Genomic DNA, 24100 nt, shown 5'->3' with positions numbered 1-24100 from the left:
TAACATAGACATGGTTCTGAAGGTATGAACACCAGATATTGATGCACAGTTATTCATATAGTATTATCATAAATTGTTGCCTGATGGTTTGTGGGTGCAGATCTGGCATTTGCAAGCATCCAAGAAGTGTTGCCTCAAGTTCAAATCAGGAAAATTACATGGTCAAAACATCATGCACTTCAGACCACTCAAGCACGATTCTGACCTTGTGACATAGACAATTATCCTACAGGAAGATGCCATCATCGTGAAGAAAGACATCAAACATGAAAGGACGTTGGTGGTACACAATAATTTTCACACGGTCGGCAGCTGTTGGGTGCCTTCAATTACTGTCACAAATCCCATGGAAGTCCAGGCATATGTCCTCTGTAGCATAATATTGCTCCCCCCTTCCCCTCCTCTGCCTTTACAAATGGAACACTTTTTGTAGAAATCCTTGCTCCTATATAGTCCATGCTGTAACAGAAGAGAATAATCCTTGATGATCACCTATTTGTGGTGATGTCCCACATCATCACGAACCTCATCAAAAGCATCATTTCTTGTTGAGATTTTATGATGAGTAGGGAGCATAAGATTTCATAAGTGAGAAATACCATACGAATAACTGGTGATGTCAAGAAAATAGTAGCATAAATGCTTACTTTCAAGTCACCATTGCTGTCAGAATCTAAGAAGGCTAGTTCCTTTGACATAAGTGTGATCATAAGCCCAGCCAAAAGAAATTCTTCAAATGCCAGCAGTATGAGTATGCTATGTCATACAAGAGCCAAACAACTTGTGATAAATATTTCACAATTGTACGTAAAATAAAAACAGTATGTTTATATAAAAGAAACTATTCTGAAAATCATGCAGCTGACAAATTTTCCTAGAGATGAATAAATGCATGAAAAAGTAGGCTGTTGGAGACTGTGTTTCAAGATTAGAATTGCATATCAGGCTATTAAACTGCCAATGTTTGTGACCTTAAAAGGCCACATTAAAGAAAGCTGGAACAAACACTTATAGCTGCAAGTCTTCCTCCAAACATAATGTTTTTGTGATGTCTGTTTTTTCCTTAACGCTATTAGCAAAAGCTAGAAATAAAGCTAGAAATAATAAAGTTCATATCTTTCAATGTTGCCAGTTTAAGTAGAAATGGAAAAAAATAACTAAAGTGCTCCAAACCTTTTACATCAAAAAAGTATCCAGCCAGTTGCATTCATTCAAGATAATCATATTCATGTCTGCCCCTGGTAGCTGAGTGGTCAGCGCGACAGAATGTCATACCTAATGGCCCGGGTTCAATTCCCAGCTGGGTCGGAGATTTTCTCCACTCAGGGACTGGGTGTTGTGTTGTCCTTATCATCATCATTTCATCCCCATCGACACGCAAGTTGCCGAAGTGGCATCAACTCGAAAGACTTGCACCAGGTGAATGGTCTACCCGGTGGGAGGCCCTAGCCACATGACATTTCCATCATATTCCTTAGGCAGCTGTTTTAATGAAGCAATATCCAACATTCTGAATCTTGTCATGTTCTCCATCCCTCCCACCATCTCCCCCTTCCCTGGCAGCCATTTCCTCAAAGAAAATGTAGAGAGAAAAGGAGGAAACTGAATTGTAGACAACGTGTAATGTGTTTTCAGAGAAGCAAGAAGCTGACTGGAAAAGTGTTAGGCAAAGAAACAATTTTCCAGAGACTGCCCAAGTAGGGCCGTGCAAATTACACTGCTTCAAAAGTTGATTACTATTAATCTCTTTAGATAAGAGATTTCAAATACTTCAGTGTTAAAATAATTTGGTATACAAAAATATTTTTTTTTGTGGGAAGTTCAGCACATTTACAGCCAGGAATCTTTTTACCTTTTATAGAAAACAAGATTATATAGAAAATGTTTTGTGAAAGTATGTATTTGTTATAATGAGAGTTTAAATTTCCTCATCACTGTTAAGAGCCATTGCGTGAGATGCACTCTTTAGTGAATGATTATTCCCAGGTTGAATTCAAGAACATTTTATTCACAGCACAAATATACCATAAAGTTTAGTTCTAAGAACAGCTGAAAGATTGTTTGTGATCACTTGACAATAACAGAAACAAATTTCGCTGATATAATACCAGTTCCAGGGGAAGCCTCATCTCAGGTGGCTGTAGAATGGTGTTTGCTGGGGGCTGTACCATGTGGAGTACTGTGGAGCAATATGGAGACAATTCTGTGTGGAGTGGAGCATCTGGGCTGGTCACTGTGAGTTCTGATTGATGGGCTATGAGGGTGGCCGGCTCCTGGCCTGGAAATGAGTGAGCAATTGAATGCTGCTGCTTCACCTTAAGTATCGAGCAGCTGGAAGTATGTCTGCGACTTCATGACGTGAAGGGATGGTACTCATTTCCTCAATAGGAGCTCCACTAGTTTCCTGGTGCAGGTACTGGTTGCAATTGTTGGTTGGTGCCCCTGGTGAAGCCTGTAAAAATGGGTGTATCAGCAGACAGTTTGTATACAGTATTGTGACCACAACATGTGAAGCCCTTGTGGTATTTGTAAATTGTCTCCAGAGGAGAGACACCTGTGCGCCAAGGGCAGGCAAACACTCTGGGCAAAGATGTGCTGGATGTATTATGTGGGCAGCCTATGGCCAATTTACAACACCCCTGTTCTTTGAACAGATGATTGAGCCCAATTGTTGAAGCCACCAATACTGCATTGGAACTTACTTTGGCTGAGGAGAGGTCCAACGGAACGAGGAGTTCAGAGCAGCTGTAACCCAGTTGCAGGAATAGATTACCGAGTATTCTGAAGTGAATGCTTTCCAGGTTGTGGCTGACCTGGCCAGTACTGTGAAGAGAAAATGCAGGAGAATTAGCGGTAGTGAAGAATGCAACCACATGTGAGCCTCCCAGTGGCCCACAAAGGAAAGACCAGTGGCCCAGTATGAGGTGCGAAGGTACTGGCGGCCATGGAGTAGCAGGATTGCTGGATACGGTGGAAGACTGGGCTCAACCAGTGTGATGCAAGGCGTGCGACGGTGATGACAGACACAGTGTCGGCAGGCACTAACTAACTTGTGGACAGTGGTCACCGGCTTTGAGAGCATATGGGAGGAACAGAGGAATGTTCGATGGATTCCAGAGGACAGAGAGATGCCACGAAAAGGAATGAAAAGGGCACAGGCACAGGAGCACAGGAAAAACATGGGCCAAAGGGTGACCGAGGTGGCAGGAAGGCCATTGCCACAGCATTCATTGGAATATGGGAACAATTGGATGGAGTGAGACCAATGGGCATCAGGAAAGTTGTCATTGCAGCATGCTTAGGTGCATACAAAAATCTTCACCACAGAGAAGGATGTATGTTACATAGAAGCAGAGGTGCATAGGGTTGTGTGGCTCTCGAAAGAAAGAACTCAACCACCGATGTATCGGCTGGAAGAGGCAGCATGATTTGGCGGGCAGCAATGGACTTGGCTGTGGGAGGATAGTGTCGGGTTCAGCTGTAGTGGAACTGCAAGATGATGCAAAGACTACAGATGCTCTGCTTGGCAGAAGTCAAAGTGTAGTGCCACGTAGGAAAGGGAGGCCAGCCATGGCTGCAAAAAGACAAAGGCATAAAAAAAAAGTGTCTGTCAGGTATGGCTGGGAAAGGCCAGTGTTTGGGTGGCAGTTGAGTTGTGGTGCTGTGTGTAGGGATCTGACAATGGTTTCATCATTGTGGATGTAGTATCAAATGTGGCAAGAAGGAGAGAAAGCGGACCTTGCTGCTGGAAGATGATGTGTGCCATCTTCATGAGGAAGGCCAGGTGACATGTCTTGGGCTGAGCCACCCTCATGAGGAATTCCAAACATGGCTGCATCTTCATGGTGAAGGTTCACAGTGGTAGGACAGCATAGGGCATGGGGGAAGGGATGGGCCATGGTGGCTGGGCGGGATGGCATGGGTTGATGACCCAAGGAGCTGCAGCCTGTGGACTCAAACCTCATCACCAATGGAAGTCTAGGTGAGCCAGCTTTGTGAGAAGGGCCGACCATGACTGCAATGGGCAGGGCAGTGTCAGGCACAGCTGGACATGGGGAGCAGGCGGGCAATGGACTAAGGGAAGAGCTGACAAAGGCACTGAAGCCAGAGGAGGTACTGGTGTGAATAGTGATGCTGTACAGCCGTGACACATAGTCAAGTGATACGTACCTGTGATGAACTATCCCTTATTTTTCCACAGGCGATGACCTCCAGAAACAAACATATGGTATTCAGGTCTACAGATTCCACAAAAGTGCAACAATGTACACACAGTGTAAGTTTCTGTCTCACACAAAGTATCCAACCTGGGCAGTAAAGTAATGTCCCTGGAATGAGATTAGAGTGCCATAGAAGACACATTTCTATCCTCGTTGCTTATATTATATCAAAAGTTTAACTCTTGCCTCTGTTACAACCAATTGTGGGTGATGAACGTTGCAGTAAATGGTTGTAGTAAATAATTCCCAGGTTGAACTTAAGAATATACTTTATTCATGGCACAAGTTCACAACAAAGTTTGGTTCTAGTAACAACTGAAAGATCGTTTGTGATCAGTTGAGAATAACAGAAACAAAGTTCAGTGGCATAATACAAATTCTCAGGGAAGCTTCATCCTGAGCAGCTGTGATGTAAAGCAGAGCATCTGGGCCGGTCTCGGCAAGTTCCTGTTGATGGGCTACGAGTGTGGCCAGTTCCTGGCCCAAAAGTGAGTGAGCAGTTGAATGCAGTGACAGGAGGTTGCACTTAACATTATGTAGTTATCAGACAGAGATATGTCCATGACGTGCAGAAAGGTACTTGCTTCAGTGTATCAATGACGTGTAGGGATGGTGCTCATTTCCTCAATAGGAGCTCCACTAGTTTCCTGGTGCAGGTACTGGTTGCAATTGTTGGCTAGTGCCCCTGGTGAAGCCTGTAAAAATGGGTGTGTCAACAGACTGTTTGTATACAGTAATATATCCACAACATTCAATGCCTTTGCAGTGTTTGTAAACAGTCTGCAGAGAAGAGTGCCTGCTGGCCAAGGGCAAAGATTTTGTGCTGGGAGTGTGATGTGGTCTTTAAAATATGGTCAAATGGTTCAAATGGCCCTGAACACTATGGGACTTAACATCTGAGGTCATCAGTCCCCTAGAACTTAGAACTACTTAAACCTAACTAACCTAAGGACAGCACACACATCCATGCCCGAGGCAGGATTCTAACCTGTGACCGTAGCGGTTGTGCGGTTCCAGACTGAAGCGCCTAGAACCACTTGACCACACTGGCCAGCAAAATATGGTCAAAATACCTATTTATTCCTGCTGCAAAAGGGTTAATAAAAATATCTCAATATTCTGGAAGATTTCTCGTGTGTCATTTCTTTCCTTGAACCCATTATGCTAAAAAAATCCTGGTTGTCAGTGTTTTTAGAGGCTACTCTTTCGTTCTGTTTGGGTTACATGTGTGTTATATGCAGGTATGCATTGTTGTACTGTATAGAGACTTTGAGAGCAATGGAAAAAGGTGTGTGTGTGTGTGTGTGTGTGTGTGTGTGTGTGTGTGTGTCTAAATTATTCTCATAAACTAACCAGTTTATTCACTGTACCATACCTTATGATATCTGGCTATCTGAAATATGTAGTGTGGTGAATACATTAATTCAAAGTGGTGGAGACTGAATATTCCTAATATTCCTTTATCACTCCCAGCATTTAACTTTTTCAGGGTTTATGGAAGTTTATGATCATTATTTATCTGATCGCTGCTCCAAGTGTTGGAAAATGACAGATAACTTTGACATGCCCAGGGCATTCTCTTTCTCTAAAAGAATCAACAATTTATTTTACACTGACCTGAACAAAAGGCTGCTTAAAGTCTTTGGACAGTTCAGATACAGTAAGAAGTTGAAATTCATTACTTGCTCAAAGTCCACGGGTGCAATGCAGACTGCCTATGAATTTCTAGGTATGCAGTAAAACTTCCAGTAATCCAGAATCCCTTTCTCCATTCTCCAAGGTGGAGATACTTACTGAGATACTTGGGGGGGGTGGGGTGGGGGGGAATAAGAAATGCTTCTACAGAGGTGGAATTCAGGGGAAATGTTACATGTTGTTTTGTTGTCTCCCGTACCATAGTTCCACTGGTGATGAGTGTGCTTGTGCCTTAGAGCAGAACAGTCGCTGGAAAGGGTTGAACATAATATACAACAGGCTAAATCAGTAACATAATTGTCATATGCCTCCTGCCGGAGACTTGAATGAGTAAGGAATGATGTCTCTCCATCTAATGAACCTTATTTTTATATTTGTATATTATATGTGAATTTCATTGCACATGTGGCATAATTTATTTGAAATATTGAATTTTTTGCTGATTAATGGGCAGCCTCAGAACTTATTATACTTTGTGTTTTACCTTACATGGCTTACTGTAATGTCACAAAGTCCTTATAATTACTAGTGCAGAAGTTCTAAACTATGGTAATTATGAATTCTAGCAGAATGAGCACCCTTCCCAGTCAATCTACATAACATTCTGGTCCTTCCCTGTGCCAGGCTCACTCTCCAAGCCATTGCCACATGAATCATATACGTGTGATAGATTCAGGTGCAAGATCTGTCTGAGTCATCCACACAGCACATTCTACTCCAATCCTGTATAGGCTTATCCTGTCTCATCAGAGGAAGAGCCATGTATGAAAGCAGCCATCGTATACAGCTCTGCTGCAATTTCTACACAGCATTCTGTGTGTGCGTGACTACCACCAGCTGTTCACCCTGTGGTACCCTGGACTGACGGTTTTGAAAGTTCAGCCGAGATCAGAATTCGATGATGGCACTGCTATATATGCGAGAGCTAGCCTCACTGCTGCAGCTCTGGTTGCAGAGCCATGCTTATCTTGTTAGCCAATTGATGCTTGTGGCTACATTGTAAAGCTAGTGATGTGCCAGCTCTGTCTTAATTCATGATTTTGCTGTGCTCTTGTATCGTTGTCAGTACACAGTGTTGTTTTAGTCTTAGAATTTGCTAAACCTTAGGTTTTTGCTCTTGGATACTCGTTTGGGTGTGCTGTCTCTGTTGTCCGTGTCCCACCTGTTGTTATCCTCCTGTTCACACCTGGCAACTTGCTATTGACAGCCATTGGCTGGAGTATTTTTTGACTTTGTTAGATTCTGCCCACAATAAACCTGAGATTTAATGGTCACTGTCAAACTGGCCAAAAGAGTTTGCAACCCAATGGTGAAACACACTGCAGAGCACAACTTACTTAAATTTAATGACTGTCGCAATCCATTCCATCTGGATCCTGGATCCTCCCCCCTCACCTTCTTCCCCAAGTCTCCTCCTCCTCCTCCTCCTCCTCCTCATCATCATCATCATCATCATCATCGTTGTTGTTGTTGTGGTCTTCAGTTCTGAGACTGGTTTGATGCAGCTCTCCATGCTACTCTATCCTGTGCAAGCTTCTTCATCTCCCAGTACCCACTGCAACCTACATCCTTCTGAATCTGCTTAGTGTATTGATCTCTTGGTCTCCCTCTACGATTTTTACCCTCCACGCTGCCCTCCAGTACTAAATTGGTGATCCCTTGATGCCTCAGAACATGTCCTACCAACCGATCCCTTCTTCTAGTCAAGTTGTGCCACAAACTTCTCTTCTCCCCAATCCTATTCAATACCTCCTCATTAGTTACGTGATCTACCCACCTTATCTTCAGCATTCTTCTGTAGCACCACATTTCAAAAGCTTCTATTCTCTTCTTGTCCAAACTGGTTATCGTCCATGTTTCACTTCCATACATGGCTACACTCCATACAAATACTTTCAGAAACGACTTCCTGACACTTGAATCTATACTCGATGTTAACAAATTTCACTTCTTCAGAAACGATTTCTTTGCCATTGCCAGTCCACATTTTATATCCTCTCTACTTCGACCATCATCAGTTATTTTGCTCCCTAAATAGCAAAACTAATCTAATCCCCTCAGCATCACCCGATTTAATTTGACTACATTCCATTATCCTCGTTTTGCTTTTGTTGATGTTCATCTTGTATCCTCCTTTGAAGACACGTCCTTTCCGTTCAACTGCTCTTCCAAAGTCCTTTGCTGTCTCTGACAGAATTACAATGTCATCGGTGAACCTCAAAGTTTTTACTTCTTCTCCATGAATTTTAATACCTACTACGAATTTTTCTTTTGTTTCCTTTAGTGCTTGCTCAATACACATCGGGGAGAGGCTACAACCCTGTCTCACTCCTTTCCCAACCACTGCTTCCCTTTCATGCCCTCGACTCTTATAACTGCCTTCTGGTTTCTGTACAAATTGTAAATAACCTTTCGCTCCCTGTATTTTACCCCTGCCACCTTCAGAATTTGAAGAGAGTTGTCAAAAGCTTTCTCTAAGTCTACAAAAGCTAGAAACGTGGGTTTGCCTTTTCTTAACCTTTCTTCTAAGATAAGTCGTAAGGTTAGTATTGCCTCACGTGTTCCAACATTTCTACGGAATCCAAACTGATCTTCCCCGAGGTCCGTTTCTACCAGTTTTTCCATTCGTCTGTAAAGAATTCGCGTTAGTATTTTGCAGCTGTGACTTATTAAACTGATAATTCGGTAATTTTCACATCTGTCAACACCTGCTTTCTTTGGGATTGGAATTATTATATTCTTCTTGAAGTCTGTGGGTATTTCGCCTGTCTCATACATCTTGCTCACCAAATGGTAGAGTTTTGTCATGACTGGCTCTCCCAAGGCCATCAGTAGTTCTAATGGAATGTTGTCTACTCCCGGGGCCTTGTTTTGACTCAGGTCTTTCAGTGCTCTGTCAAACTCTTCACGCAGTATCTTATCTCCCATTTCATCTTCATCTACATCCTCTTCCATTTCCATAATATTGTCCTCCAGTACATTGCCCTTGTATAAACCCTCTATATACTCCTTCCACCTTTCTGCCTTCCCTTCTTTGCTTAGAACTGGGTTGCCATCTGAGCTCTTGATATTCATACGAGTGGTTCTCTTCTCTCCAAAGGTCTCTTTAATTTTCCTGTAGGCAGTATCTATCTTACCCCTAGTGAGACAAGCCTCTACATCCTTACATTTGTCCTCTAGCCATCCCTGCCTAGCCATTTTGCACTTCCTGTCGATCTCATTTTTGAGACGTTTGTATTCCTTTTTGCCTGCTTCATTTACTGCATTTTTATATTTTCTCCTTTCATCAATTAAATTCAATATTTCTTCTGTTACCCAAGGATTTATCATCATCATCATCATCATCATCATCATCATCATCATTTCTGTTTACTCCTCCACATCACTGTAAGCATCAAGAACTCACTGCTGCCAGTGCCCATGGATTACATTTCTGTGCTGTGCACCCGCTGCTGCCCCACAAAAATCACCATGTTTTCAGAAGTTATAAAGTGATTGATAGTGGCTGGCCTGGCCTATCACTATTTTATATGTGCTCAGTCATCACCCAGATGTCTCACATTTAGTGTTTGATGATTTATGTGATATCTTGAAGTATGCTCCCTGCCGCCGTTGGATAAGCAGCTGCAGCAGCAAGTCGTATACTCCTAGCTCACTCATTTGTTACATAGTTTAATTCTTAATTTCTTTGCATGTTTTTGGTACTTGCATTGTTTAATTCATAAATTTCGGGCGTATTATAGTATTTGAGAGTTGTAGCATCGCGTTTTAGTACCTGAATAGTGTAAATTCTCGTAGTCTCCTTCCGCCGCCGAGCAGTGTCAGCAGTGCGCAACTAGCAGCATTACTGAATTTACTAGGCAATCTTGTATTTTAATAACCGTTTAAATTTTGTCGATTTGTTTGCGCTCTCTGTAGATTAGTTCAGACGTTCTTTGCAAAACAGTGTTTAGCATGGATAGGGACTGCAACTGCTGTGTTCGGATGCAGGCTGAGTTGGCATCCCTTCGCTCCCAGCTTCAGGCAGTGTTGGCTTCGGTCACACAGCTTGAGGCTGTTGCCAATGGGCATCATTGTGGGGGTCCGGATGGGGGTTTGTCGGGGACGGCCAGCTCGTCCCACGCATCCCCCGATCGGACTACGACTGTGGTTGCCCGGGATACTGCCCGCATTGAGGCTGATCCCTCACCTGTGGTAGAGTGGGAGGTCGTCTCAAGGTGTGGCAGGGGGCGAAAGACATTCCGGAGGGCTGAACGGAAGGCCTCTCCAGTTTGTCTGACGAACCGGTTTCAGGCTCTGTCTCAGGCTGATACTGATCTTCGGCCTGACATGGCTGCTTGTCCTGTTCCAGAGGTTGCCCCTCAGTCTGCAAGATCCGGGCGGTCGCAGAGGGTGGGCTTACTGGTAGTTGGGAGCTCCAACGTCAGGCGCGTAATGGGGCCCCTTAGGGAAATGGCAGCAAGAGAGGGGAAGAAAACCAATGTGCACTCCGTGTGCATACCGGGGGGAGTCATTCCAGATGTGGAAAGGGTCCTTCCGGATGCCATGAAGGGTACAGAGTGCACCCATCTGCAGGTGGTCGCTCATGTCAGCACCAATGATGTGTGTCGCTATGGATCGGAGGAAATCCTCTCTGGCTTCCGGTGGCTATCTGATTTGGTGAAGACTGCCAGTCTCGCTAGCGGGATGAAAGCAGAGCTCACCATCTGCAGCATCGTCGACAGGACTGACTGCGGAACTTTGGTACAGAGCCGAGTGGAGGGTCTGAATCAGAGGCTGAGGCGGTTCTGCGACTGTGTGGGCTGCAGATTCCTCGACTTGCGCCATAGGGTGGTGGGGTTTCGGGTTCCGCTGGATAGGTCAGGAGTCCACTACACGCAACAAGCGGCTACATGGGTAGCAGGGGTTGTGTGGCGTAGGCTGGGTGGTTTTTTAGGTTAGATGGCCTTGGGCAAGTACAGAAAGGGCAACAGCCTCAACGGGTGCGGGGCAAAGTCAGGACATGCGGGGACCAAGCAGCAATCGGCATTGTAATTGTCAACTGTCGAAGCTGCGTTGGTAAAGTACCAGAACTTCAAGCGCTGATAGAAAGCACCGAAGCTGAAATCGTTATAGGTACAGAAAGCTGGCTTAAGCCAGAGATAAATTCTGCCGAAATTTTTACAAAGGTACAGACGGTGTTTAGAAAGGATAGATTGCATGCAACTGGTGGTGGAGTGTTCGTCGCTGTTAGTAGTAGTTTATCCTGTAGTGAAGTAGAAGTGGATAGTTCCTGTGAATTATTATAGGTGGAGGTTACACTCAACACCCAAGCTAGGTTAATAATTGGCTCCTTTTACCGACCTCCCGACTCAGCAGCATTAGTGGCAGAACAACTGAGAGAAAATTTGGAATGCATTTCACATAAATTTTCTCAGCATGTTATAGTCTTAGGTGGAGATTTCAATTTACCAGATATAGACTGGGACACTCAGATGTTTAGGTCGGGTGGTAGGGACAGAGCATCGAGTGACATTATACTGAGTGCACTATCCGAAAATTACCTCGAGCAATTAAACAGAGAACCGACTCGTGGAGATAACATCTTGGACCTACTGATAACAAACAGACCCGAACTTTTCGACTCTTTAAGTGCAGAACAGGGAATCGGTGATCATAAGGCCGTTGCAGCATCCCTGAATATGGAAGTTAATAGGAATATAAAAAAAGGGAGGAAGGTTTATCTGTTTAGCAAGAGTAATAGAAGGCAGATTTCAGACTACCTAACAGATCAAAACGAAAATTTCTGTTCTGACACTGACAATGTTGAGCGTTTATGGAAAAAGTTCAAGGCAATCGTAAAATGCGTTTTAGACAGGTACGTGCTGAGTAAAACTGTGAGGGACGGGAAAAACCCACTGTGGTACAACAACAAAGTTAGGAAACTACTGCGAAAGCAAAGAGAGCTTCACTCCAAGTTTAAACGCAGCCAAAACCTCTCAGACAAACAGAAGCTAAACGATGTCAAAGTTAGCGTAAGGAGGGCTATGCGTGAAGCGTTCAGTGAATTCGAAAGTAAAATTCTATGTACCGACTTGACAGAAAATCCTAGGAAGTTCTGGTCTTACGTTAAATCAGTAGGTGGCTCGAAACAGCATATCCAGACACTCCGGGATGATGATGGCATTGAAACAGAGGATGACACGCGTAAAGCTGAAATACTAAACACCTTTTTCCAAAGCTGTTTCACAGAGGAAGACCGCACTGCAGTTCCTTCTCTAAATCCTCGCACAAACGAAAAAATGGCTGACATCGAAATAAGTGTCCAAGGAATAGAAAAGCAACTGGAATCACTCAATAGAGGAAAGTCCACTGGACCTGACGGGATACCACAGAGTACGCGAAAGAACTTGCCCCCCTTCTAACAGCCATGTTCCGCAAGTCTCTAGAGGAACGGAGGGTTCCAAATGATTGGAAAAGAGCACAGGTAGTCCCAGTCTTCAAGAAGGGTCGTCGAGCAGATGCGCAAAACTATAGACCTATATCTCTGACGACGATCTGTTGTAGAATTTTAGAACATGTTTTTTGCTCGAGTATCATGTCGTTTTTGGAAACCCAGAATCTACTATGTAGGAATCAACATGGATTCTGGAAACAGCGATCGTGAGAGACCCAACTCGCTTTATTTGTTCATGAGACCCAGAAAATATTAGATACAGGCTCCCAGGTAGATGCTATTTTTCTTGACTTCCGGAAGGCGTTCGATACAGTTCCGCACTGTCGCCTGATAAACAAAATAAGAGCCTACGGAATATCAGACCAGCTGTGTGGCTGGATTGAAGAGTTTTTAGCAAACAGAACACAGCATGTTGTTATCAATGGAGAGACGTCTACAGGCGTTAAAGTAACCTCTGGCGTGCCACAGGGGAGTGTTATGGGACCATTGCTTTTCACAATATATATAAATGACGTAGTAGATAGTGTCGGAAGTTCCATGCGGCTTTTCGCGGATGATGCTGTAGTATACAGAGAAGTTGCAGCATTAGAAAATTGTAGCGAAATGCAGGAAGATCTGCAGCAGATAGGCACTTGGTGCAGGGAGTGGCAACTGTCCCTTAACATAGACAAATGTAATGTATTGCGAATACATCGAAAGAAGGATCCTTTATTGTACGATTATATGATAGCGGAACAAACACTGGTAGCAGTTACTTCTGTAAAATATCTGGGAGTATGCGTGCGGAACGATTTGAAGTGGAATGATCATATAAAATTAATTGTTGGTAAGGCGGGTACCAGGTTGAGATTCATTGGGAGAGTGCTTAGAAAATGTAGTCCATCAACAAAGGAAGTGGCTTGCAAAACACTCGTTCGATCTATACTTGAGTATTGCTCATCAGTGTGGGATCCGTACCAGATCGGTTTGACGGAGGAGATAGAGAAGATCCAAAGAAGAGTGGCGCGTTTCGTCACAGGGTTGTTTGGTAACCGTGATAGCGTTACGGAGATGTTTAATAAACTCAAGTGGCAGACTCTGCAAGAGAGGCGCTCTGCATCGCGGTGTAGATTGCTCGCCAGGTTTCAAGAGGGTGCGTTTCTGGATGAGGTATCGAATATATTGCTTCCCCGTACTTACACCTCCCGAGGAGATCATGAATGCAAAATTAGAGAGATTAGAGCGCGCACAGAGGCTTTCAGACAGTCGTTCTTCCCGCGAACCATACGCGACTGGAACAGGAAAGGGAGGTAATGACAGTGGCATGTAAAGTGCCCTCCGCCACACACCGTTGGGTGGCTTGCGGAGTATAAATGTAGATGTAGATATATGTTTAATGTTGTGTGCGTAGTTTTAAATATGTATTCTCGTGTTACATCTGCAATGAAATATTTCAGGTGAGTGGTTAATAGCAAAGACGAGACCTGATCTTACAAGAAAATTCGCACCAGCACTTGAAGAGAATGTTAGCCTGATACCTCAGTACATTTATCAGTGCAACGCTCAGAATCCCACGTAAGTACTGTTTGTGTATTTTTATGGTTCATTCAGTCCATAGAAAAATTAATTACAAGCAGACAAAAATAAAATTGATTTCACCCTTATGTGTAAGGTCTGTCTTGACAACTAAATAAGAAACATTTGAATTTTACCTGTCATACTTTACACCATTCTATTTCAAAATAACCTGTGGATTTGTAATATATTATTGAGGTGAGCACACAAAATACATGGAATTTCAAAATAGCTATTACATAGATTGCTTGATATTATTGTTTATACCTACGAATTAGCAAAGAAATCTTTTGCGTAATTTTTAGAGGGCTTTTATTTACCAAGGTGTCTTCCCGCATTCTGTGCATCACAATGATTTTGGGGTGTTTCATGCACAAATGTAAGATTGTCTGGTATACAGGCCTAGTTCTGAGGCTGGCCACTGTGGCTGAGTGGTTCTAGGCACTTCAGTCCAGAATCGCGCTGGTGCTACAGTCGCAGGTTCGAATCCTGCCTCGGGCATGCATGTGTATGATGTCCTTAGGTTAGTTAGGTTTAAGTAGTTCTAAGTCTAGGGAACTGATGACCTCAGATGTTAAGTCCCATAGTGCTTAGAGCCATTTGAACCAACCCAGTTCTGAATTCGGACTCACCAAAGAACTGAACATGAATTCATTCACTGTATCCCCATTATGATATTACTATATTCAATGTCCTAGGACACTACAGTGTTGTATTTATTAACAGCAAAATGTAGGCAGAAGTGCAGTCTTCTCGAGGTAGGCTGCAGTTAGTTTATGTTGTTATTTCTTGCTGCAATTACAATTTGACTCCTTTTCTTAGAGACACTGATGAGAAAGAATGCCTCAGATTCTCTTAAATCAAGTTGTGAAACATTGTCCCAGTTATTCTCAAATCAGAGTGAATGTTAGCACAGAGAGCCTGACGTATAATTTATATGTAGCTGAAGAGAATGGAACTTCTTTTTCCTGCTGGAATCTTGAGTGATTGTGTACTCATAAGGAGTTAAATATGTTTACATATGATATTATTATGAAATGGATACATTGCTCCTCTCCATATTGCGGTGATGTTGAGTCTCAGATAGACACAGCAACAAAACTGTCACAAGGTTAGCATTTGGCCAAAAAGGGCTTATCCGAATTAGACCACACACACACACACACACACACACACACACACACACACACACACACACACACGCGTGCTGCCGAGGACATATGATATGATGATAAGCAGCTATATCAAATGTTATTCCAAATTATTTGCTGAATGGGAATTGAGAGACATCAGATGCAATGAGTATAGATGTATTATCCAGTTGTGACACATGAAATTTGTACCAGCCAGGGACTGGAGCCCAGAATTCCAGCTTATAAGCTGTCACCTTAATCATTTTGGCTATCTGTGCACACTCCTGTGCCCAATCCAGATCTCCATTTGTGTCTTTCTACGTCCTGATATCATAGTCGTATGTACATCTTCTTTTATTAAGTGCGTAAAGTGACCATTCATGATAAGCAAGAAATTGGGGTTCACTTCCTAGTTTGGATTAAATTTGCACGTCACAATTGGGTAATACGCCTATATCCATTGCAGCTGATATCATGAAGTTTGCAGTCAGTGAATAATTTGGAATAATTTAAATATGTGGCAGCTGCTGTGTAGGATAGGCACACTTCTGTCACCGTGGCAAATGGCGATGTTCAGCATGTCATGCAATTGGGATCTCATCTGACCTTGTGTAACCTCCCCCCTCACTTACCGACCTTAATGACAGTGAAAAATGAAACCGCGTGTACCTAATGGAAATTTGGGAAAAGCAATCGTCACCGAAGTTAATCTATCGGTAAAGAGGGAGGAAAGGGTTACATCTTAATGAAAGGAAAAATGCAAATGAAACTGGTGGAAATTAATTTTGAAAAGGGATAAAGTTAATAAAGAAAGTAAATGTGCGGCCGTTACGTTAACAATTAACTAGCGGTAATTAGATATTTGAGATTTGGAGGAAATCACGGTCGCCAGTCCTAAGGACAATTACTATAGTAACTGAAAAAGTAAGGTTATTACACATATAATTAGCACTAGAAGCGTGGCAACTGAAGGTTGACACGTGTAGTGTGAAAACTGAAAGTTTGTCAGAAGTAATAAATTTCGCTACACTCTGACTTAATTTAGCAGAAGAATTAATAAAACCAGAAAACTGAAAGTTAATTTAGTGACTGAAATTAATAAGAAGCTTTCTTTCTGAAGCACATCGAAATCCAGTAAAATACGGTTAGTCTTGGACTACCTCAACAATCATTTCAAAAGCAACTTGACTCTACGCAATTTAGAAACAAGAGATTTAACTTTGAATTTGAATTAACTGATTCTGAACTATTAACAATAGTAAAATTTAGTACGTACCAAGCTGAGCTGCAGTCACAGGTAAGCTAAAATATGCTAACAAAACTCGCACTCTAAATTTGTGCTCGTGTAACCTAAATATTGTAGCCAGCTACTGAACTTTGAAATTAAAGCAGTGAAATCTAATTATATTATTTTAATGCTGGCGTTTGAATTTCAACGACACTCGGGTTCATTTCGGAAAAGGAAGGGACCCTGCTTGGCAATGCAATCGGGACAATGAGCAACAAAGGTTCATGCTAAGTTGCTGTAATTTTGCGAGGCAAATGGAACAATTTGAAAAGCTGAGGTCTGCCATACAGTTCTGAAACTTTACGTGCTTTTAGTCTTCCTTGTTGGTTGATTGAAGGTTTGAAGCCGTCGATCGAGGAGGTGGCGACAGTCACTCATTGTCGGCCGTCGCTGTTGCAGAAGCTGGATGTTGGCGCGCCTTCTTCTCGACACGGTCACCAGGCGAAACGGGCTCTTGATGTGCGCCAGCTAATGCTTCCCGTCCGCGACACCATGTCAGAAACTATCATCGCGAGTCGAGCGCAATTACATGCTGCCAAACCCCGAAAGCGCGGCAACTCGCGGGAGCGTCACACAACACACCTGCTCCACTCGCTACTCCCGCCAGACTAGAGGTGGCAAAACATAACGTAACTGATAGAAATAACCGGTTACTGAGAAGTAACGGTTACTGCGATAACCGTTCCTCTGATTCTGGCAGTTATTTCAATAACTGTTTAGTGTCAACAGTGCCTCGCGCCATCTGTTGACCGAAGATCGTACTGCGCATTTGGAGGCGTTCTATAGACCATGGGAATAACTGTGAGACTGCGCGCCATCTGTTGATAAGAACTGTGTACTATTTCGTGGGCCTTCGTTACTTTTAGCATAAACAATTAAATAAAGTTAATGTCCGAGCCGTGGCTGATAGGAGATGCAGTACAGGCATTAACAAGTACGGTCGTTCCCTTAAGCCACCGCCTTACGTGTTAATTTAGCTTGGACGGGTAGTACAAGGAAAGTTACTAAGGAATTCGAGCGACTATGGAAATAACTGTCAGAGCCGGTATTCTCCTCTGGCAGTTATCGTTATTGGCTGGTAGTTCTAGTTCTCTGGTAGTTATCGGGCTACCACCACAGATAACCTGGAAGCTGGTAACGGAATAACTGTGTGTCTAGACGTTCCTGACTCGGTGACTCCAGTTAAAGGTCGTAGTTCCAGGTGATATTTCCAGAGAGGATAGTAACTGGAGCGAACAAATATTTTCGTACTGCTACGGAAATAGCCGCTGGCCATCACGAATGACAAATAACATGTCAGAAAGTATAACATAATACAGTGGAATATAATAATTATTATCCTCATCATTTGTCAGGAGATTGTCAAAATACGTGAATATATCACAGTAACTGCTAATATTTACAGAATTGGTACACTGACAGAATAAAACACAGTTACGTACTTTTAATAAATTTATCGTACACAGAATACCCGATCTTGACTGTTGCAACCAAGTGCTGTCAAAACTGAAATATAGCAGAATTTTTACCTAAGCTGGTCTATCAGTCTCTGTTACGATATTCATCTACAGAGTAGAAGGAGGGGTCACTGGAAGCGTCTGATTCCACCCGTCTGCTTCGACGTAAAGGTGTTGTGGTGTGTGAATGTCATTACGGCACAGTGTTTATGAGTTGGTTTTTGTGTGTGTGTGTGTGGGGGGGGGGGGCTGTCGATCTAGGTTGCAGTGCCGGAATTTGCTGGTGGTAATTTTTTTTTTTTTTTTTTCTAGCTGTGATGTTTTGTGTATTTATGAAGTATTGAATGTGATTTAATTTATGTAGGGATGATTGATTTGTGGACTTTTGGGATTGTGGTTTTATTTTTCGCAGTTGTAGGTGTTGGTTTTTTGGCATCAGTAGCTGTGGTGGACCTATATAGGTCACCGGATAATGACCGATTCCCATTTTCTTAATTGTGTGTGTTTTAGTATCGTCATCTGAGGTTGACCTATGTAGGTCAAGGGAAATGTCTGATTCCAATTTTCGTACTTTTAGTTGTGGGTATTGGTGTTTTGGTATGGTCACCTATAGTTGAACTATATTGTTCAAGGGAAGTGTCCGATTCCTGCAGATTTTTGTTGGTGTAGCAGAATGCTGTATTTTTTTTCTTTTTGTTCTTCATTTTGTGTTTTGGGATCATGGTGTGTTTTTTTTACTAGCTTGTCCTCACCCTAAAACCCCCAACTTCCCGCAGTTGTCCCATTGGTTTGATTGTATTTTTGGTGGGAAATGTTATTGTATTATTTATATGTATCTTCGTGTTTGTTGCCATGTGTATGTAGTGACGTCATAGACACACTTAAAATAGACATTCCCGGCATATTGATGATGGGTGGAATCAGACACTTATTTATCAAATAGTCATTCAAACACACTGTAAACCGTGCCTTATCTGAAAACAAGTTTTTAATGGTTGCTGATTTGCTGGCAGCTTATTGAAAATGCATGTTCCTGAATATTGGACCCCTTTTGGACCAAGGTAAGTAATTTTAGGTCTTTATGTAGATTGCTGTTCCCATTTCTAGTACTGATATTATGTATTAAGCTATTGGTTGGAAATACTTGTAACAAATTTCATCAAGGAATAAATATAGTAGGAAGCAGTGGTTAGAATACAAAGTTCCTTGAACAGGTTCCTACATGATGTTCTTGAATTGATACCACAAACGATTTTTATTACACGCTTTTACATGCGAAAAACTTTTGCTACGTTTGATGAGTTACCACAGAATATGTTCCCTTATGAAATAATAGAATGAAAAAATGTGGTATGCCCTTCCCAACTGAATTTATTATCGAGTTGTAGTCCCAGAAATGTAACACTGTCAACCTTTTCGATCTGCATGTCTTCATATGTTATAAACATGCTGTCGCTGGAGAAATCGAGCAGTTTGCAAATCTGACATAAAACTTGGATTAGCGTACTCACACTTTCCCCAATAGGACTAGCTTTTACAGCACAGCAGTAAACGAATCTGTCACATTACGTATATTTTTTGTTGTATTACAAGGCTGTATACTTTATTCTATTATGTGAGCAGCACAAGAAATTAAGCTTCGAATTTAACCTACAGTACTCAGTTTACATATTACTTCATACTTAAAAACGCACGTTGTTAACATTTTACTTAAACAGTGCTTTGGCGAAGTTCCGCGTACTTTCTGTCGCAGCTGCGAAGATAATATTTCTAATAGCGACCGATAACCTACAAACATATAATCTGAAACACTAATAATCGTTCTAACATCAACTAAAATGTACCCGGAGTTAATAAGCTGAGGTTATGACACGATTCATACGACATTTCTATTTCACACTACTCGCAGTTATACTGATTACTAAACTGAATACTGATGGATTCCAACTATGTCGTTATTTAACTGTCGGAGTTATCGGTATTCGCTAGCGAAAAATAACTTGGCAGTTATTAATAACCGTTAACGATAACGGTTATCAAAGAATAACTGGAACTGTGATAACGGTTACTCCAGAACAACCGTTTGGCCCACCTCTACGCCAGACCCTCACTGCCCCCGCTCCACGCGGCAGAGTTAACACTACTAAAGATCCTACACACTTTGATTCTTCACACGACCCATCGATGTAATCGTTCGATAGCAGTTTTCCCTAGGCAAGACCCAGCGTAAAAATACAAATAATATTTACGAAACAAACCAATTATACATCGACATGAGTGCATAAATATATATATACAAACAGTAAAACAATTACAATATATAAAGAGACAGAAATGTCATATCTTGAGGTAACAAAACAAGGAAAAAAATAATAGTACAATAGATGGAAATAGGAGGATATGCATTTCCGGCGTTACACGTGCCCCACATTGTCTGAGGATGCTCGTGTAACGTAAACAGACTCAGAAAATGTCCCAAAAAAGAAACAGCGGAAATGCATATGGTGAAAACATCAACAAAATTTAGCATTCGTCTAATTAATCATAAATCAATTTTTAGACCATAATAACTGAGTGGAGACACTCCTAATCGTATTCCACTCTGTCATCTTGCACAAAATAAAACAGGTTGACAACATATTAAAATTCATAGAAGATATAGAAAATGGTTTAGCTATTCCAAAATAGTCAAAATTCCTAACAGTATCAAGAAATGGAATACTATTTACAAAATTAATCAGAGTACATGGTCATAAAAACAGGTAGATCAAAATACGCAAATTAATAATTAATTACATAGAATACACATTTTTACATAACCCTTTCATAATTAATATTCTCGTCATGGGAGTCCATTAAACGCTAAACAAGAAAATAACACACATCAGATCGAAAAAAACATAGATATTGACAGTAGAATTCTTTCAGCTGTCCAGGAAGAAAAACAATTCCGCCTTCCGTACTCGCAAGTACAAAGAATGCCGACAGCGGCACAAGAGCCGACAGCGGCACCGCCCCGCCAGTATTGTTGCGCCCGCCTGTGCGGCACGCTTGATCTCTCTCGCCCTTGTAACGGCATTTCCAGAACGTCCGTTTCACTGAATTCTTTCGGTAAAACTCACTCCCGAATAATCTCAAGGAGTCCATTAATTCTATCACAGTGGATAACTCAACACTGTTCATCATCACACGCATGTACTAGCCTGAAACTTAAAACAGCGTCTAAGTACATCGGCAATGACTAATAAAACACACATTCATTAAATCTTACAGCAAGTTACAAAATCATATTTACATTGCTTAATCTACTGTGACTCAGCTGAAAACTTAAACTAGCAGCTTGGATTTTTCAGTTGATTAGATCATGATTAAATTGATTAAAATTAAATTGATTAATCAAAATTAATTACTTATTAATTACAACTTCTTCAATGACCTTGGTCAGTCAAAAGCATGGCAATCTAGCAAACCTTAAATCTTACACTCTATATTACATACTGTATAAATTACCCATTGTGTGGTATTAATCGATCCTCGGTTGGTACAATTTCAAGTCTACAATATTCCGTAAGCATTTGTGTGAGGCATACCAATGACTTTATATGGTCCATTATAAACAAACTTAAATTTAGAGTTTTCATGGTCTATCTCGCTCGATTTCTCATGAGCTTTTACAAGTACTAAGTCTCCGATTGCAAACTTAGCAAAACGCGCTTTAGCGTCATGACGACGTATGCGAGCATCGGCTTTTAGCTTCATTACTTCTCGCAAACGATCTTTTTTCACACCAATACTAATGTTAATCCGTGGAGGGAATTTGATTATCACTTCCACTAAACTTTTACTTCTGTCATCCAACAGGATTTCCTCTGGAGAAAATCCCGTAGATTCATGTCTCAAGGTGTTCATAATTCTCTTAAATTCTGCTTCATATTTGCCCCATGCCCTATGGTTGTGATGGCAGTAGGTACGGGAAAGTCGGCCTCGTCTTTGTTCGTGTGTTACGTTTGACACACCTTCTACAATACTTTCCAATTCACTTTCTACATTATTGTCAATGCCGAGATTCTTCACATTACAGTAGTTCAGATTCATACCTACGTCAATACCATCCGGCCAGTTAACAATGTGTATAGGCTGGTATTGCCTATGCACACCGTCTCCTGCCTCGTCAAAACTAACTACTATTGTTTTATCTTGGGACGTACATGTCAACGTTTTGCTTTCGCAGTTAATCACTGCACGGTACTTTAATAGCCAATCTAACCCAATAATTACTTCCGTAGTTAAGTCTGGCACGACGACAAACTCTTGTTCAGATCGTGCCCCACATATCTCGAAGTGGACAAAAATCTGTTTTGTGACCGGTTTACTGGCCTTCCCAGTAGCACCGATAATTTTCACTCCTCTTACTGGCATAACTACGATGCCAGGTCTGTCTTTCAGTAACTCAAATATTTTCCCAGATACAGCACTCAATTCTGCACCGGTGTCAATCAACACGTTTAGTTGTAGGTCGTGCATATTAACAGACACTACTATCTGTCTACACTTGTCCTCAATTGTTTCATTATTTTCCCACAGTAAATCCTCGTGTATATCCAGGTCATTCCAGAAAAAACCATCCGGCTTTGATCCTAAATCCGGCTTATCTGGCGGCTTTTTCAGCCTCTGTTCAAATACAGTTTTAATTTCAACACGTTTGTCCTGAGGCTTAGTCTCTAGCTTCGCCTCCAATACCGAAACCTTTTCCTGTAACTCGTCAACTAGTGAGTGTTGCTTTGCTATCAATTCACTAATTGTCACCTTCGTTGATTCCACTTTGGTCAGATTGATCTCATCTGCCAATCTACCTGGAGGAATGTGCCCAGTAGCATCTGAAATTACTTCCTCTGGATCTGCGCAACCCACACTGCTATCGTCTGACTGTATAATGTCAGCTCTAACCTCATACACGCTGTAATCTATGTGCTTTTCTACCAATCGTGTCCGGCTATCACTAAAATTTTCGTAATCTTTCTCCTTAATACTCTCGCAATGTTTAAACTGGAGGTTTGCGTCGGATGGGTCGGCTACTTCTACCACTATAACTTTCGGTAAAGTCTGCCGGTTAGGGCCAGAACTTTCCGTTACTACTTCAACATCTAACTCCTGCGGGACGAAACACGACGAATCTTGCTCGTGCTCCCCATTAACATCAACTATTTCTGGTAAAGTCTGCCGGTTAGGGCCAGAACTTTCCATCACTTCACAAATACTATCTTCCTGTGGGACGAGACGCGGCAAATCCTGCCCGCGCTCCCTATAAACACTCCTCCCGTACAGGCCCCTATAATCTCTTAGTTCGTCGTATAAGCGACCGAACTGCCTTAACCAGACCTCATCCCTCTCTGCATCCCCTCGCTCGATGACGGACGTGTTATCCGACATCTGATCTTCTCTCAACAATTGCGAATCATTCTTAAACTCAATCTCCAGTTCCGCTGCGGGTATTACAGCTGCCACTTTATAATCGATTTCCGGAACACTACTTAAATTGTTCTCACTGACAGTGAATGTATTTTCGGCTGCCATGTATACAGCTGATTTACTACTTGTGGGCGCACTCCTTTCTCCTAACACTGGCACACTCTCCCGCCGTTGATTATTCCATACGGAATTTTCATAACGACGACACCTGGGTTTTCTCCTGTTATTGGGCCGCCAAAATTTCTCCACGCCCGGTCGGCCCCTCACCGGCGCGGCTAATGGTTTCCCTGTCTCGTCCCAGCAGATACGCTCCCCGGATGCTGCTGAGGCGGCTGATCACACCCTCTGGCGTTATTACTATTCTGTGAAGCCCGTATCACGTTAGTATGATACTGGTTTCTGTCATTCCTGTTATTATTTGCATTGTACCGATTGTTATTACGGTCCGAACCATTATTGTTATTGCTGCGGTATGCATTATTCCCATGGTTATCGTTGTTATGGTTGGGGTGGTACCCGTTGTTGTTACCACGGCCTCTACCACTGTCGCGATTATTGCGCCAATAGTCCTCGTCCTCAACTCTTTCCAGGAAATCATTGATTGTCCTGTAATTGCTTCCTACGTAGCGTTTTGTATCATCTGGAAGCTTCTTGTAGAGTTCCCAGACTATTTCGGATTCCGTGCGGCGATCACGCAAATATTCCAACTTGCGGATCCAGCCCTCACAAAACTCCCTCATCGAACCGCGCGAATTCGCATCGAAAGGTCTCGATACGACAAATTCGCGCCAGACACTTTGCTGTTTTTGCTCCGACCAGTATTCAGCCAGAAACAAATTTTTAAACTC

The 24100-nt window shown here is 42.3% G+C and overlaps 1 protein-coding gene across 1 annotated transcript in view; it reads left to right on the top strand.

The window, feature by feature from the left end:
* Positions 1 to 24100, top strand: part of LOC126484367 ((Lyso)-N-acylphosphatidylethanolamine lipase-like) — a 64146-nt gene that overhangs the window by 31000 nt on the left and 9046 nt on the right. The window contains exon 6 of the mRNA XM_050107838.1: positions 13788 to 13905. Coding sequence (XP_049963795.1) covers positions 13788 to 13905 — 118 coding nt within the window. The remainder of the gene's footprint in view (positions 1 to 13787; positions 13906 to 24100) is intronic.

The sequence above is a fragment of the Schistocerca serialis genome, chromosome 6 (assembly GCF_023864345.2).
Source record: "Schistocerca serialis cubense isolate TAMUIC-IGC-003099 chromosome 6, iqSchSeri2.2, whole genome shotgun sequence".
NCBI classification, from domain to species: domain Eukaryota; kingdom Metazoa; phylum Arthropoda; class Insecta; order Orthoptera; family Acrididae; genus Schistocerca; species Schistocerca serialis.
The sequence above is the reverse complement of the archived record's forward strand: the minus strand, read 5'-3'. Positions and strand labels throughout refer to the sequence as shown.